At 37.6% G+C, this 17,181-nt stretch overlaps 1 protein-coding gene across 11 annotated transcripts in view; it reads right to left on the reverse strand.

Moving 5' to 3' along the window:
* Nucleotides 1–783: 783 nt before the first annotated feature.
* nrxn2a (neurexin 2a) overlaps nucleotides 784–17,181 on the reverse strand; it is a 516,409-nt gene continuing 500,011 nt past the window's right edge. For 7 of the 11 annotated variants that reach the window (XM_048167609.1, XM_048167605.1, XM_048167607.1 and 4 more), the window contains 2 exons: nucleotides 6,844–6,922; nucleotides 784–3,685 (listed from right to left, as the gene is read on the reverse strand). In XM_048167609.1, the coding sequence (XP_048023566.1) occupies nucleotides 2,889–3,685; nucleotides 6,844–6,922 (876 nt within the window). In that variant the 3' untranslated portion in view covers nucleotides 784–2,888. The remainder of the gene's footprint in view (nucleotides 3,686–6,843; nucleotides 6,923–17,181) is intronic. The other 4 variants (XM_048167611.1, XM_048167610.1, XM_048167615.1 and 1 more) reach the window with 1 other exon arrangement.

Here is a 17,181-nt window from a genome sequence, read left to right on the forward strand (position 1 = left end):
AAAAAGGGAGTGATGCAGCCATTGGATTTTATCAAAAATATCTTAATTTGTGTTCTGAAGATGAACGAAGGTCTTACGGGTGTGGAACGACTTGAGGGTGAGTAATTAATGACAGAATTTTGTTGGGTGAACTAACCCTTTAATGTACAACATAATTCGAGAAATTAGTCTGATTCAAAAGGGAATCAGAAGGCCAAATCCTGACTGGACGAGAGGAGAAGCTGGGGATGGAGGAGGGTAATTAGCTCCTGAGAAACACGATAGCTGCTGATAATACTGATGGACCTAATATATGGATGTTGTGATAAACGTTGTATTCCCATAGGTAGACGTGGATCAGCTTAGAGTCAGTTGTTGCGAGTTTGACTGACGTGACCTGCCAGAAGTAAGGCTAAGCTTAATGTTTTTGAAAAGTCTCATGGTCATGAAGACTGCATTTATTTGATCAAAAATACAGTAAAAACTGTAATATTGTGAAATATTCTTTTAAATTTGAAATAACCATTTTCTGTTTTAATACATTTTAGAATGTAATTTATTCCCGTGATGTCAAAGCTGAATTTTCAGCATCATTACTCCAGTGTTCAGTGTCACATGATCCATCGGAAATCATTCTAATATGCTGATTTGCTGCTCAAGAAACATTTCTTATTATCAGTGTTGAAACAGTTGTGCTGCTTAATATGTATAACTTAATAATATAAAAAAAATTCAAAACCTTTGACGAGTGTCAATTTAGACAAACATTTTTGTAAATAAAAGAGACCACACTGACCAAATCAGTACGAAGTATAGAACCAAGTGTATTTTTCCCTCTGTCAATGTACACATATTTAGATTTCATCTCACAGTAACACTTTACAATTACATTAAGAACGGGAATATACTTTGACCAGCATAGGTAAATGACAATTATATTTTAAAAGAACAAACAAAACAAAAACACAAACAAAAAAATTGCCCTGTTGATGACGTAACAAAAAACCCCAAATGTAAAATGGAGGTATGGCTAGGTGTAATGCTTCATATTTTACCAAATTCAATAAAATCCCAAAACATTATTTCCATAATTTCACATTTGAAAGTCACTTCGTGTAGCTGAAGTAATATCTGTTGTGAATATCTTTTTTTTCCATTTGCAGAGAAAGGACTAAACAAAAAACTTCTTTTGTAATAACAAGGAATGTCAATTCAGGAAAACATATTTTCAAATGTGAGAAATATCTAGACAGTATACTGTTTTTTTTTTTTTTTTTTTTTTCCCTCTCCCTTTTTCCTCCTTCCCAGGAGGTGTCCATTGATACAAAAGTCTGGACACAAGGTTGTGCTGCTTTTCCGTAAAAGTCTTGTCAGTTCGCTCCTTTACGCTTTCATTTAAGGTCTGGGAGGTGGTGAGCTGGCATCTCGATGAGAACAAGTTCCTTTTTTCCTCTAAGAAGAGATGCCACACAGTTCTCAAAATATGATTTCGCCTCCGTTCTCCTTATCCTGTTTGTTTCAGTGTCTGTAGTCTCATTCGGATGGGTATTGGACTGTAGTTTCACACCATAGAGAATATAGGAGGCAAGAGAAAGAGTTCTCATAGTCTTAGTATATCTTTCTCATGCCGGAGGACGAACGAGGACAAACACTCACACGCTCACATACGCATACGTACCGTATGAACGATACACACAAACCTGTCTCCTGAAGTGTTTTCAGCAATGTTCCATATTTACATAGATACATCTGTTGTCCAAGCTGATGTTCAGTTCAGGACAGTCCCGCTTACTGAGGTCTGCGTCGTGCTCGCCCATGGCGTTATGAATCCCTCCGGGTGAGATGAGAGTTATCAACTTTATGTATTTCATATCAAAATACTCTCATGAAAAGCTGAATGTGAATACATCATGCATGGAACACAATTAGTAGCCTAACAGATCACAATGTTTCGACACCATGGAGAGAGAGAGAGAGAGACATATGCCTTTCTTTTTAAAGTTCTAACAACCTTCTGAGCTCTTCCACACCTGCTGGTGGAGGTGTCACTGTCAAAGCAGGCTTCGCCGTCTGATCTGCGATTCTAAGTGAGAACGTGTTTATGAAACCATGGCGGATAACGACAACAAAGAAAGAATTAGATTCATGTGTTTCATGACAGTGACCGATAAATCCCAATTTCTACACCTGACAAAAGATATCCGAGTGGAAATGAATTCAAACTCTTTTCATATTTCGGCTCGATCAGAGAACGAAACAGGATATGTGATTTTATCAGCCGCATTTCCAACTGAACACGTCCCCCCCCCCCCCTCCTAAAAAGGTGTCAGATTTAACATCTCTACAAGAACTGATGGGAGCATCTGCTTGTCTCGTGTAAATAACTAACACAATCGCTTCTGCTCTTCATGAATTATTACAAACGAGGGTCAGCGAACATCTTGTAGAAGATCTCAATTTCATAACTCTATGAAGGTAATATTAAATAAACGTTCAGAAATAGCACCAAAAGCTTGCGTGTGGAGACATCTGTTAAACCGGCGGCTTTTCTCTCCATCCATGGTGTTTTGTTACTCTCCTGTGGAGGCCCGGACCACGAAAAACATAAATTTTTAATCGCAAAGAGGGCATTACATCATCTGGAATGTAATGGAAGAATTTCTTTAGACATGATAGAGATAAAATTACATACAACAATGGCTTTGCAAGACAGCAACGAAAGGAGGATCTATCCATTGGTGCCTTCCTCCTCATCCCCTACGTCCGTATCTTTCGGTGGCAGAAAAACTTTTTGAGAAGTAAACAGAAGATTGTGTGGCTTAAATGCTTGAGGATGCGGAGGAGGTGATTTGAAGTTTTTAAATCCTCAGCACACTTCCTGTCTGTGAACCTCCTCCTCGCTCGTTCCCTCAGACGTAATACTCCTTGTCTTTATTCTTCTTGCCCTTGGTAGTCGTTTTGGCGATGGCGGCGGTCGTGCTCGGCGTCTTCTCTTTTACTACGGCACCGTTGCTTTCGGAACCCGAGTTGCGGCTCTGGTCCACCTGATAAGAACCTTCGTCTCGGTTGCGGTACTTATACATGGCGTAAAGGAGGATGAGGATGCAGAGGGCGGCAGCCGCCACGATGCCGACAACCATGCCTGTGGTGCTGCTGGACTCCCTGATCACTTCCACGGCGCCCGGGTGGCCCTTCTCCATCAGGTCGGTGGGGTGAGCTGTGGGCACATGGGGGAAATCAGGCGGGTAGGTTAGACCCGGAGTGTGACGGGAGGACGGGGCAGGTGGCAGGAGAACCTGATCACGGGTGTTCATTTTGCCGGCGGGGATGTGGAGCTGGTTGGGGTGGGTGGTGGGGGCGGGGGCTGGAGGACGGTGGTCACCTGCGCCCTGGCCTCCGCTCTTGCCCACGGCGGGAGGCGGCGGCAGGACTGTTCTGTCTGTGACCATGGGGGAGTTTTTGTAAAAGTCCTCGTCATCGGACTCCGTCATTTCTCCGGAGCCGAAGGCCGACACCTCCATGGGGTCGCCGCAGTCCTCCTGGTCCGGAGGGCATGGCGGACGGGGGTCGGACAAAACTAGGGACTCTTTGGTGGTCTGGAGAGGGGTCAGGGAAGTGGGAGGGGCGGGGATGGCAGGGTAACGGGTGGCCATGGGAAGGGGGTCTTGGGTGTCCACGGTAATTATGGGCAACACAAGTTCACCTCCTGGGATGAGAGAGGAAAAAAAAGAATTAGCAAGGACTCGATAATATCTACATGTACACACACCCGTATTCTATTAGTTTTAGAATTATCAATCTATTTGGACTATTGCTATATTTCAGTTTATTCTAAGACAAATATTCTACACACAATACTCTATATTCACATGAAAAAATGCTAAAATATTTTCTAAACCTATTCAAATGGCTAACATAAATATGTCTACATCACTAAAGTAACATCTAAAACAGAACCAACTCATATCTTGAATAGCTCTTGGCTCTTCTTTGGTTAAACAAGATAGCAAACCATGGAGTTTGGGTCACTTACATCAACAAATAGGCCGCATGATTTTTGCATGGAAAAAAAGCAAATTACAAAAAACAAAGGTGTGTAAGATGGTCCCTTTAAAAAACACAACTTTTCTCCCCTTTATACTCTTTGACACACTCATCTGCGCTCTAGTCTTTCATCTGACTTGATTAAATACAGATTTCCCTTTGCAATGATAAAATCTTCTGCATATGTGATAAATCATTAATTGCTGTGTCTCAAAACTTAGTAAGCGGTAATGCCTATAGGGAATCATCTATATAAATCTTATTACAAACCAAATGGAAGATCTTAAGTTGATCTGACTAATATGAGATGCTCTTTAAAGGCAGAAACTTCATTAAAATCCACTAACATGGCACTCAAACAGTGACTCAGTGACACATCTGATTCTGATTTAGCATGTGGTTAAAGGGGACCTATTATGCCCCTTTTCACAAGATGTAATATAAGTCTCTGGTGTCCCCAGAATGTGTCTGTGAAGTTTCAGCTCAAAATACCCCACAGATCATTTATTATAGCTTGTCAAATTTGCCCCATTTGGGGGTGAGCAAAAACACACCGTTTTTGTGTGTGTCCCTTTAAATGCAAATGAGCTGCCCCTTTCCAGAAGAGGGCGGAGCTTTAAAAGCTCATGCTTCGGATACTCAATAACAAAGCTGGAGAATCTCACGCAGACAAAATATCAGTAATAGTGTTCAGCTTTACATGTTCGAACCAGAGTCGGACACTGATGGAGAGATTTAGGAAGAAAGTTGATTCAACTCATCGACTAGCATGTGCCGTCATTCTAATCTTTTGTGCAGAAGCAGTGTTGAACTGAACCTCGTTTGTGAGGCAGTCTGGTGTTCTGATGAATAATGCTACACTATATTTGCATTGTGCTACCTACTGTTTTAATGGGAGGTAGCAAAATCTGAGTGGGTAGCACAAATCATCACAATGCGTAAAATGATTTGCGCAAATATATATCACTTTACTGACTTTCTTACGTAAGAGTAGGGGGAAATTTGGAACTGTGTGTTTATGAGTCATGGGGATTGTAATTTTTTTTTTTTTTTTTTTACCATTATAGGCTGGTTGTTTACACACACTGTGGACACATATCTGTGTTCAAACACCTTACACAAGTGAATTTTGCATAATAGGTTCCCATTAAGCTAACACTACATTTTAACTTTATACACTACTGCTCAAAAGTTTGGGGTTAGTATGTTTTTTAAGACTTCTTTTTCTGCAAGGATGCATTAAAATTGACGAAAAGTGACAGTAAAGACATTTATAATGTTACAAAATATTTCTGTTTCATATAAACATTGTTCTTTTGAACTTTCTGTTCATCAAAGAAAAATATTCCATATATATATTTCCATAAAAACATTAAGCAGCACTGTTTTCCACATGAATAATAGTGTAAGAAATGTTTCTTAATCATATTAGAATGATTTCTCAAGGATCATATGACACTGAAGAATGGAGTAATGATGCTGAATTTCAGCTTTGCATCACAGGAATAAATAACATTTTAAAATATATTTTTAAGTTATATAAATTTTTCACTTTCTTTTTTGATCAAATAAATGCAGCCTTATGAGCACTTCTTTCAAAAACATTAAAAAATCTTACTGACCCCAAACTTTTGACATTTTTAATAAAAATTATTTTAAAAAATATTACATTTTGAATATTACATTCAATGAAGCTTGTTACATCACATTATGGAAAAAACAAGCTATACTGCTTCAAATTACATGTGCAATGAGTTATTTTTCGAAGGTTGCATAGTTTTTCTACTGACAATCTGAGAGGTTTTTTTTTTTTTTTTTTTTTTTGGTGTGTGTGTATATGTGTGTGTGTCAGGAGAGCGCACAAATGATGTCCAAACGAGCTAGGCAGGCAGCTGACTAGATTTTGAGACAGAGCCAAAAATAGGACTGTTGTACCAATTATTTAATAAGAAATGTCTGGGTTAATATGTTTATTTTCCAACATTTTGTTCAACTAAAATAATCTGAAATGAAACCAAAGGCTTGGACAAATGTCAAACAGCAACAGCTGATTTTCCAGATGGGCCACCAGAAAGAACTCAACCACTCAACAACACTGAATGATTGCAACATAATGCACAATCACAGGAGCAATAGCTGAGCACAGAGTAATAATTCCATGTACTATGCAACACAGTTTGATGTCACACCTACTTTACTGATATATGAATGCCTAAAGTAGAACTCAACAATGGAGTGGAATGGCCACTTAGCATTGTGAATGGTAGGAGAAGGCCACCCTTCAAGAAATATAACCCTTAGCCTATATCTAGCTCCCAAGTTTACTTTTCATATTCTCTGTATGGTTGATACGAGGTAATCCTGCTAGCAGATAAGCATTATGGGAAACTGAATTTGCATTGGGAACAAGATTGTACTAGATCTCGGTTAGTTACTCAACACTAATGCTTGTTATTTGGAAACTAAAATGATAAAGTATAATAACTGATAAATGTTATTTCCCAAATAGTTGCAAAACATCATATTATGTAATTTTATGGAATAGTTTCATTTTATGTATGAACTGAACAGAAATTTGACATAGCCTTAAAAATTCAAAAACAACTTGAAGCTCCGGCTGAAATTAAAATGAGGAATTATCTATGGAACTGCACTACATCAAATCTGAATATATCCGCAAGTCATTATAAACCTCTACTTAATGTAAATATGTTGTATTTTGATCTGGTGTGTGTGCTGTCTGTGAGCAGTGACAGGTGAGCATCTGAAGCTTGTGTGGGTCTGTATGGTCTGAGTGCTGCTGTATGTATGTGTACTCACCAGTGCCAGGCTCACACTCCTCCAGATCCTCGTCGTCACTGGGACACTCGGCTGAAGCCACCAGCAGGTCATCTGAGTTCTGAAAGAGAATACAGAATACAGGTACAGACGGTTCATTTTTCCAAGTTTGGAGGCAGATTCCATTCAATTAGATTTCTCTACAACCTTGAAAAGCAACCTTGAAAGTTGTGACAATTATCTTTTTAAGTCCACATTTGAACATTTATGTCTCTCAGGAGTTGATTTTTATTAAAGCTAACAAATTTCAGCTTTTTTTTTTTTTTTTTTTTTTTTTTACACAAATCTTTTCACTAATGTTTTTTTTTTTTTTCAACAGTTGAATTATTAAACAATTTTAACATGAATTATTAAAAATGTAAAACTAGTACTATTTAAACAGACTGAAATAATTAATCACTTATTCCACCCTCTATAACCAGTACCAGTACACAACACAGATTATTACTAACTGAATGTAAACAGATCTTTATTCACATCTGCTTTCCATGAAGAAATTATAACTGGGTTATACAGGGTGCTTACACTGATATATACACTGTAAAAAATTAATCATGGGTCATGTAATTGTTATTAAAAAAATTAAAGGTGATAGAGAGGATTTTTTCATCAACTGAGAAACCAAAGACAGTTACTGAGTTTTTGAAATGAGCGCATGCGTAAGAACAGCCCCCCTCCTTCACAGCTCATTTCAAAGGAACGCCTCCCAAAACTCGTGCACGAGTATTGGAACACGAGTGTTTACCACCGGCATTCGCTGTGTCGTGTTAGTGGATTCATTATGTCGGACTCACCGCAGGTAACTCATAATCTGCAGTTGTTATTCCTGTCTCCTGACAAAAACATTGTATGCGGCGCCTGTGGAGTGTGGAAAGTTACTGGAGAGCGCAGCCGCGCTCGTCTCTCACAAGGAACGTCACGGCAGTGATTGACAAGCCAGAGGGCCAATCGCTTACGCGATGATCGCGTAAACGATTGGCTGATGTTTTTAAGGCCCTACCTCGTGCACAGATGATGTATATTAATATTATTCCTTTCAGTGCACCTAATAAATAGTCTTTTATCAGTTAGTAAAGACAGTTTCAAGTAATATTGCAAAAATTTATAAAACAAAACATCCTCTTCAGAACCTTGATAATTATTAAAAGGTGATTATTTTAAGAGAATTAGTTCAATTATACAGTTTTATTTAGAGACACCTTTTGGTGGTGACTGTTAGTTCGCAGCATGCTTTGCAAAGGGCTGGAAATGGAGAGTAAATATTGAAATGAAGTGTTATTGTATGTTTTTGAGTGAAGGGAAACATCTGTTAATGTTTAATATTCAATTATGTTTGACATTTGAAAGAGTTTTTGTTATTTTGAAGTTTTGACCCTACCATTGTGCAGAAGAGTAGAGCTTATGGTTAGGTTGTGGATAACTGCATGTACTAATATACTATGAAGGATGTTGCTTTGATCAATGATCAATAGCTTTGCTCATGCCAGTGCAGTACTTGTACTTGTTCTTACTTGTGCTGTGCTAGCAGCATACAGTCTTTTAATTGTACAACATGAATACAAACAGGTCATTTCCTTCCACTTAAAATCACAAAAGCACAAAATAATAAAAAAAGCACATTTTACTACAAATATTAAATTTATTGTGCCATAGATTAAATAATTTAGGAGATTTTACATGATTTATTCAGGTACAGATTCCATTAAAGAAATCAAGCTATAAAAACTACTCAAAAAAATCCTGTTTAATATTGTTACCATAATTTTGTTTAAAGGTGCTAAAGAGGATGTTTTGTTTTATAAATTTTTTGCAATATTACTTGAAACTGTCTTTACTAACTGATAAAAGACTATTTATTAGGTGCACTGAAAGGAATAATATTAATATACATCATCTGTGCCCGAGGTAGGGCCTTAAAAACATCAGCCAATCGTTTACGCGATCATCACGTAAACGATTGGCCCTCTGGCTTGTCAATCACCGCCGTGACGTTCCTTGTGAGAGACGAGCGCGGCTGCGCGCTCCAGTAACTTTCCACACTCCACAGGCGCCGCGTGCAATGTTTTTGTCAGGAGACAGGAGTAACAACTGCAGATTATGAGTTACCTGCGGTGAGTCTGACATAATGAATCCACAAACACGACACAGCGAATGCCGGTGGTAAACACTTGTGTTCCAATACTCGTGCACGAGTTTTGGGAGGCGTTCCCTCGAAAAAAACTCACAAACAGTCTTTGGTTTCTCAGTCCACGAAAAGATCCTCTTTAGCACCTTTAAGTAGATAGCACATAATTTTTTACACTGTACAGATATGCAATAAATGCCCCTCAAAACATTTTTAACATGATTATTACTCAACATTTATACTTGGTGTTAGTTTTTCAAGAGTCTAGTCTTTATCTCTGTGCAATGGTGCACTTGATGAATTCATTACAGAAAATGTATTTGTGTCTCATGAAGAGAAACACAGACTGCAAATGTATTACCATCCAAACATAAACACAACTTTATTCACATATTCTTTCCATGAGTGTAGTCGCAAGTCGCTCTCTCGCTGATATACCTGATCATTTTGGAGTTAATTACTTAAAATGCAATTTATCACCACGGAAAAAAAACAAAACGAAAGCAAAAGTTTTCTGTCAGGTTATGTCGTTACGCTAAATGCAGTCCAATCAGAGAGGTTCCTGAATTTCAATCGAGTTTTTGATTAGTTATAGTCAATGGAGTACTTTGCATTTTTCTGTGGGTGCTCGAGGATCGGCACCTACACTGTAAAAAAAATTCCGTAGTTTTTTTAGCTGTGGTTGCCAGAATAATTTTGTAAAAAATACAGAAAAACTGTAAACACATTTACAGAACAAACTGTAAATTTTACAGTATAAAACTGTAATTTAAGAAAATTTAATTGTAAATCAATAAATTCAACAATGCACACTACTACTAAAATCTGTTTTGTACCTTTAACATATGACAACCACCATAATAATGCAGGTGGTAAAAGAGAAAGCCACATGAAGAATCAGAGTTCATCACAAGCAGCTTTTCTATGAGCTGAAGTATATACTAATATATAGAAGGTGCACAGAGTCATTCACACAAATGCAAAACACCATCATGGTAACCCACAATACTTAAATAATGCAATAAACATTCAATAAACAACAGAAGATGTAACATAAAACCCAAATGTACATAACTGATAACAAAAACTATTAAGAAACATGATTATTTAAACAAAATACTTTCAAATGTGGAGTGTCACACAGGGAATTGTGGGAATATCAGTTTACAGATTTTGACTGTAAATTATACATTGATTTTGTATTTTTTACTTTTATACATTGATTTTTTTATTTTTTTTAAATTTACAGCATTTTACTGTGAAAATTGCATAAATATCCGGTAAGAGCTTTTTCCAGTTTTTCCCTGTAAATAATACGGGAACTTATTGTTAATCTGTTTACAATTTTGTTTTTCCGTAGCGTTTTTACAATATTTTACCGTTAAAATCACATTCATTTTTTACAGTGTATGGTGAGATTTATGTAATTGTAAAAAATTGTGAGAATATTTGAGTTATTTCCACCACAACAAACAAAAGTTTAAGTCAGTGTACTTGTTTAACAAGGAAACAACAGTGTCAATAAGAGCATACTTAATATAAAATATGAGAAAATATCAGAATCTTTTTATTAAGTGTCATTTCCAGTCTGTAATTTTGTCAAATGATGCAAAAAAATGTGAAAATAATATTTAATTGTGTATATTTAAGATACATAAAATGCTACCTATGAAATTAGCCTTAGCACAGACAAAGGAGCCTGGCATTTTATTTCAGAAATTCTTAAAGGGTTAAAAATGAAAAAAAAATAAAATAATATTCTGTCATTAATTACTCACCCTTATTTCGTTCCACACCCGTAAGACCTTTGTTCATCTTCGGAACACAAATTAAGATATTTTTGATGAAATCTGAGAGGTATATGACTCGTCCATAGACAGCAATATAATCAACACTTTCAAGTTCCAGAAAAGTACTGAATCAACATCATTAAAACAGTCGACGTGACTGCAGTGGTTCAACCTTCATACTTTTTGTGCGCAAAAACGAAACAAAAATAACGACTTTATTCAACAGTATCTTTTCTTCTGTGTCATTCTCCTATGCTTTTTACGTCCAGACTCTGTTCACGTGAGCAGCATGACGCATGCGTGTGAAGGTTGAACCACTGCAGTCACGTCGACTATTTTAACGATGTCTTAAGTACCTTTCTGGACCTTGAAAGTGGTGGTTAAATTGCTGTCTATTGAGGGGTCAGAGAGCTCTCAGATTTCATCAAAATATCTTAATTAGTGTTCTGAAGATGAACGAAGGTCTTACGGGTTTGGAACGATGTGAGGGTAATTAATGACAGAATTTTCATTTTTGGGTGAACTGACCCTTTAAAATGTATTTTCCACTACATCTTGAACTGTGTTGTGGAAATGACTGTGGTTGAAATGGCATTTCTTCAACCACATGACTTCCAGAAAAATTCTGACAGAATTCTTTTATGATGCATGTCCATTTACTAAAAGCATCTGAACATCTGAAGAAACCCCCATCAGTTGCAGAGGCATTTATTCAGCTCTTACGATGCAGTGATGCTAGACCAAATGGCTTTGCTGCCCCTTGGTTTGACCCGAGTTTGAATTAACATTCCCGACTCATACCTCACATTCATAAAACATGTAATTGGATCTGGGCCATGACTGATTTGGACGCATCAGTTTGTCCTTTCCCATCGAGAGGTCAGAACAATTTCGCTGTTCACTCGTATGGGCATATTTATCTGTTTGCGAGGCTGGTAGGCATCAACAGAATGAGACTTCCCTTGCGAGCACTGGATGAGGTATATGGAGGTATTTATTGATGATGACACCGGTTTTTGCATTCGTGTTCTCTATTGTAATACACACACAAACAAAAGACAGAAGCTAGAGGAATACCTTTTACATATGCATATAATGAAAACATTCATGGTAAGCATCATAAACCATTACATAGTTAATTCAATGAGCCCGAAAGTATCATGTCTGTGGTTTCCGTGATGCGATTACTGAGATAATGCTTTTTTACGTCTTCATTCGATACCCAAAAAGATTCTGGCTTAATGTATGCAAATATGCATCATCTCTGTATTTAAATACTGGTCATTTGACCATGATTGATGTGCATATAGTGCTGTATTGATCTAGTCCACATTTTGTTAGTGTTTTTCTAGTCCTTTCACTGTTCAATATTGTCAGCTACAAACATTTTGAAAGCTCAACTGGCCAGAGTTAAATTACTTTTGAAGGTAAGCTTATTGAGGAAAATAAGCCTTTCCATCATATCAGCAATGTTATTATGCTTCATTTACAGCAAATATACAAAAACATTTCATGCCCTCGACATGCATCAAATACGGACGTAGCTGAATTCTGCTGAAACTAAAAACACAGCAAAACATGACAAACATTAAAAGTACAGAAAGTGCCATCAGGGTCATTTTAAACAAAAAGCCTACCTTTGAACGATCAAAGCATTTACTGAGGCAAAAGAAAAGCTATGACAAATTTGCTTGGTTTTTGAGTCTGATTTACAAATACTAAAGACTCTGACATTTCGAACCTCTAATTAAAAGACGCATTGCAGCATTAGTTTTGCCTGACTGCGTTTATTAAAGGATAATTAGTGCGCTTCTTATCTGCACTTTCGCACAATGCCTGTGTGTTTAGTAAGACAAGTTTATTTAGAGCACTGGAATTGCAGGTTGTGTTTCGATATGTGTATACATTTATGACAAATACGCCATGACTAATTTTTTAGATATGACAAAAAGAAAGTCAAGGGCACATTCAAAATCCTAATCCTTAAAAGGGTGCTTTCCTTTTTAGTCTTGTGTCAGCTTGATCAAGGGCTTACTTAACATACACTATTGGCATGATTTCCAAAACGCTGCAGGAGCTCAGACACGAGCTGTGATTTACTTGGAGTCATGGCGGTTCACTTCAAACGCAGCACAAATTTAAGGTCCAATTTGAGGTCATGGAAAAGCAATCTTAGAACAAAAGATTTGTGCTGCTGGATGTATGGAAGCTTTGATACAAAACAGCACAAGCCGCTGACAATGAGGCTGAAATAATAACATATGCCTGACCCTGCATCTCTGACTGATTTTCAGAACACTTGATTTGAGTTTGAAATGCATGTCGAGTAGATTTGTCCTTAAAAATATTCTGATGTTTTTCTTGCACATTCAAGACCTGATATGAGCTGCCTCACTGGCTTATAGAACATCCTAAATGTCACGAACCTTATAAGTGACTGATTCAGAACGCTCTAAATCTACAGGGGTGTTGGACAGGGTGTAACTAAGTAGCAGGGGCCTACAAAGATATATTGATAATCCATAATATTATCATGACAAAATTACATAGTTATAATGACATGCTATCATTAGGAATAACATTTTGCAAGACTCAATTTTCCATCTGTAAAAATGAGAAATGTTATTTTTTATTAATTTGCCTGGCAGCATGTGTCCTCTCATGTTAGCATTCCCCCCCGTCAAAAGGGAAAGTGGTTTGGTCTTATAGTGGAGAGACAGGGAAAGAAGTCTGCAGGAGGGCAAACCATTTTTTTTTTTGGAAGAGCCTTGCGAGAGAAGCTGTTCTTATCCCTTTTGCCTTTTGTATTAGTGTTGTCAAAAATACCAGTACTTTGGTACAAAGTGGATACTGAAATTGTAAAAATGTGATGATACCAGTCATTCTTAATAAGATACCTGCAGTGCTCCTTAAAAAATAACTAATTGCATTTCTTAGTTACTTTTTATGAAAAGTAATGCATTACTTTTGCGTTACTTTTTCTCACCTGGGCTGGGCTTGCTTGTTTGTTTTTTAATTACAACAAAAAAAGTTATATTTTTGGCAAATGTTAAGGCCCCTGCACACCAAAAGTAAACTGAATAAAGGCCTTTGCACACTGAGTCCGAAATTTTCGCATGCGTTTTTTCGTATTCGCAATCCTAAAAATTCGTCACGCACAGAGACCTTGCACACTGAGTCCGATGCGTATTAATGAATGCGTTGCGAAAAAAATCGCAAAACAATACAAAATGAAGTCTTCAAGCAGCAGTGAGCATGATTAGTTGTCTCCTCTCTAGGGCTGCAACAAACGATTATTTTGATAATCGATTAATCTATCAATTATTAGAACGATTAATCGACTAATCATCGATTATTGCACTGATTAATCAGTAAGCTTTGTTCGATTATTCTACTTTAGCAATTAGTTAAAATATTGAGCTATACTGTACTTTAACTAGTAAATAAAACAAAAAAAAAAATCACTTCAGCTTTTAAAAGTGTATTTTTAATAATTTTCAAGCCAACTGAATAGACCAATATCCTTCAGGTTAAAAAAATATAATGTAATTATGTGGGGTTTTTTGAAAAATAAACACACATATTATATATCATATTATATTATATATATATATATATATATATATATATATATATATATATATATATACACACACACACACACAAACTATCGAGTTTATGGTCATTGAATGGCTTTCCTGAGGTAAATGTTACATTTTGTGTGATATATTTGTTTGCAAGTTTTATTTACTTTTTTCTGCGGTTAAAACTCCGATTAATTGATTACAATAGAGATGGATTCATTTCAGTAAGTTCAGTAAGTACTTTTTGATGTTCATTCATGTTTATTTCGCACTGTAAAAGAGAGGAATAGGTTCACATGCCGCTTGAACCGAGGTGTTACAGCGATCTGCCACACAACGTTAAACAGCGTCACCACCACAAGTATTGTTTGAATCCCGTAGTAATATTGACTGAATTTAAAAGCTTAGACTTAGTTTTATATCAAAAGTAACCTGATCTGTCGGTGCGTTGTCTGTGTCCTCTTTGCTCTGCGATGCATCTTTCACTGTGTGAGAAAATGAACGTGTGGCGTGAGAACAGTGAGTTTGAATGAGAGTTGGTGGCCCTGCATGACAGTATTCTGTAGTTATGCTAAACGTTATGTTTGTTATGTTTATGCTATGTTAATCTCCCACATTTTACGGGTTCGACTTCGTTTGCACTAGGGAGGGCTGCATTACAGTATTGCGCTACAGCGCCCCACTGGTTACACCGCGTTATTGCAGGCCCTTCAAATAGGTCGTATGAGATCAAGAGACTATTCGACAACAAAAAATATCTGTTGACAATTTTTTATTGTCGACGTTGTCGATAATGTTGACTAATCGTTACTCTCTTGTATACCCTAATACCCTACTCCTCTCTTCTTAAAAAGAGAAAAAGAAAGAGGAAATATTGGGTCCGTTCAATCCTGAGATTGCATAGAGAGAAAGGAGAATTCACCTCATCAAGGAGCTGCGGGATTAGCCGAGCGTTTCAAAGATTACTTCAGGATGTCAGTGGCTCAGTTTGATGCTTTACTACTGGCACAATCTGTCTTTATATTCGGTCTCTTTGTATTCCTCACGTTGTTTGTCATTCAGTGCTGCTGTTTTGTGCTGTAGACGACGTGGATCAACTTGTCAGATGGCATTCTGGATTTTTGCGTTCGCGTACGGTGGTTCTGAATTGTCAAAACGTCTCTCAAAATGCGTGCCACGGATGCGAAAAATGCAGAAAATCGAACCTGATCCGAATATTTTTTTGACGGACGAAAGTTTCGGAGGCAGTGTGCAAACGCGATTGACATAACGTGAGGTCGAATTTATTTTTTAACGTGCGAAAGTTTCGCATGCGAATTTCGGACTCAGTGTGCAATGACCTTAAGCCTAAGAATAAGTCAGAAGGAAATGCATATTTACACCTATAAATATGCAAATTGCGTTACTTTTGTTACTTTTGAAAAAGTAATGTGTTACTTTACTAGTTACTTGAAAAAAGTAATTGATTACGTAACTCAAGTTAATGCGTTACCCCTAACACTGGATATCCGCTGACAGGCGACTGGATTCAACTGGGCAGCGTTTCACAAAAGCATCGTAAGCTTAAGTTGATCGTAGCTCCATTGGTTTCAATGGAGCTACGATCAACTTAATCTTACAATGCTTTTGGGAAACGCTGCCCTGGTCCCGTATTCGTGTTCGCGCTCTGAAGAGATTGTCAAACGTTTACAGCTTTTGTGTTTGCAGCATTGAGCATTGTAGTCAATCACAGAAAACTCTGTTGAGCGTATGAATACGTTGTCCAATCAGGTGTTTAAGTTTAAGTCAGAGTTTTCTTTCAGGGCGAGCTCACTGAGTTCTAATGAAGAATCCTTTCATTATAACCAACAAAGTGTAGCCTGACGTGGTCATACTCAATTCTAGTTCGAATATGAGTCTGATACTGCTCCATTGGGCTTTGATTATGGGGGCGTATTTCAACCCATCCAGGAAAGACCTCAATTGGATAGACCTACAACCAATCAGAGCTACAGAGTAAGTGACGTATGTTGAGCGACGCATAATTGTCAACAGAACTCTACTTAGCGACCATCGGGGCCAGCTGATAAATCAAACTTTTGTCGAATCCCGTAGGAAGGACGGCAAAGACATCTTTCCCATCGACAGATGCCTTGATCGCGGTCCTCTGTTCCTTTTTTAAAATTAATGCGCTGTCGATAACTTCTATAACGGACGCGATGGCGGAATCTACACATCTCAGTTCTTCAACAGCCATCATTGTTGTAAACTAATTGACCTTTCGCAAAGACCCGCCCCCCTTAGTTACTGTTGCTTTGTCCGACAAGCCGTGGCGCTGTCACGCCACACAGAGTGGAAAATACATTGCGGAGCAAAGAGGAAACTGACAACACATCGACAGACGAGACAGAGCAGGTTACTTATGATATTAAACAAAGTCCCAGCTTTCAAACTGTGTAGTTATTAAAAAAATTCAAACAATAAAAAACGTTTTGTGGCTCTTTAATGTGTTGTGACCATGATCGTGACAGATTGCTGTAGCGCCTCAGCTCAAGAGGCTCGTGAACCGATCATCTCTTCCTACTAGTCCATTTATAGCATCAAATAAACATGAATGAACATGAGAATGAATGTTGTTTCAAACGCGGAAAGATGTCAATATGCACAATTTTTCAAGTTTAACTCCACCGAGGTTAATCTTCTAACTCCTGACTGCTTTGTCGGACAAAATGGCGGATGCGGCGTTCTGATTGGTTAGATCGCTTGTCAATCAAACTCCCCAAGTGCTCTTTGATGACGTGGCTGATTACGTTTCTGGTGATAATCTGTCAATCATCGCCCT

The sequence above is a fragment of the Megalobrama amblycephala genome, linkage group LG18 (assembly GCF_018812025.1).
Source record: "Megalobrama amblycephala isolate DHTTF-2021 linkage group LG18, ASM1881202v1, whole genome shotgun sequence".
Taxonomy (NCBI): domain Eukaryota; kingdom Metazoa; phylum Chordata; class Actinopteri; order Cypriniformes; family Xenocyprididae; genus Megalobrama; species Megalobrama amblycephala.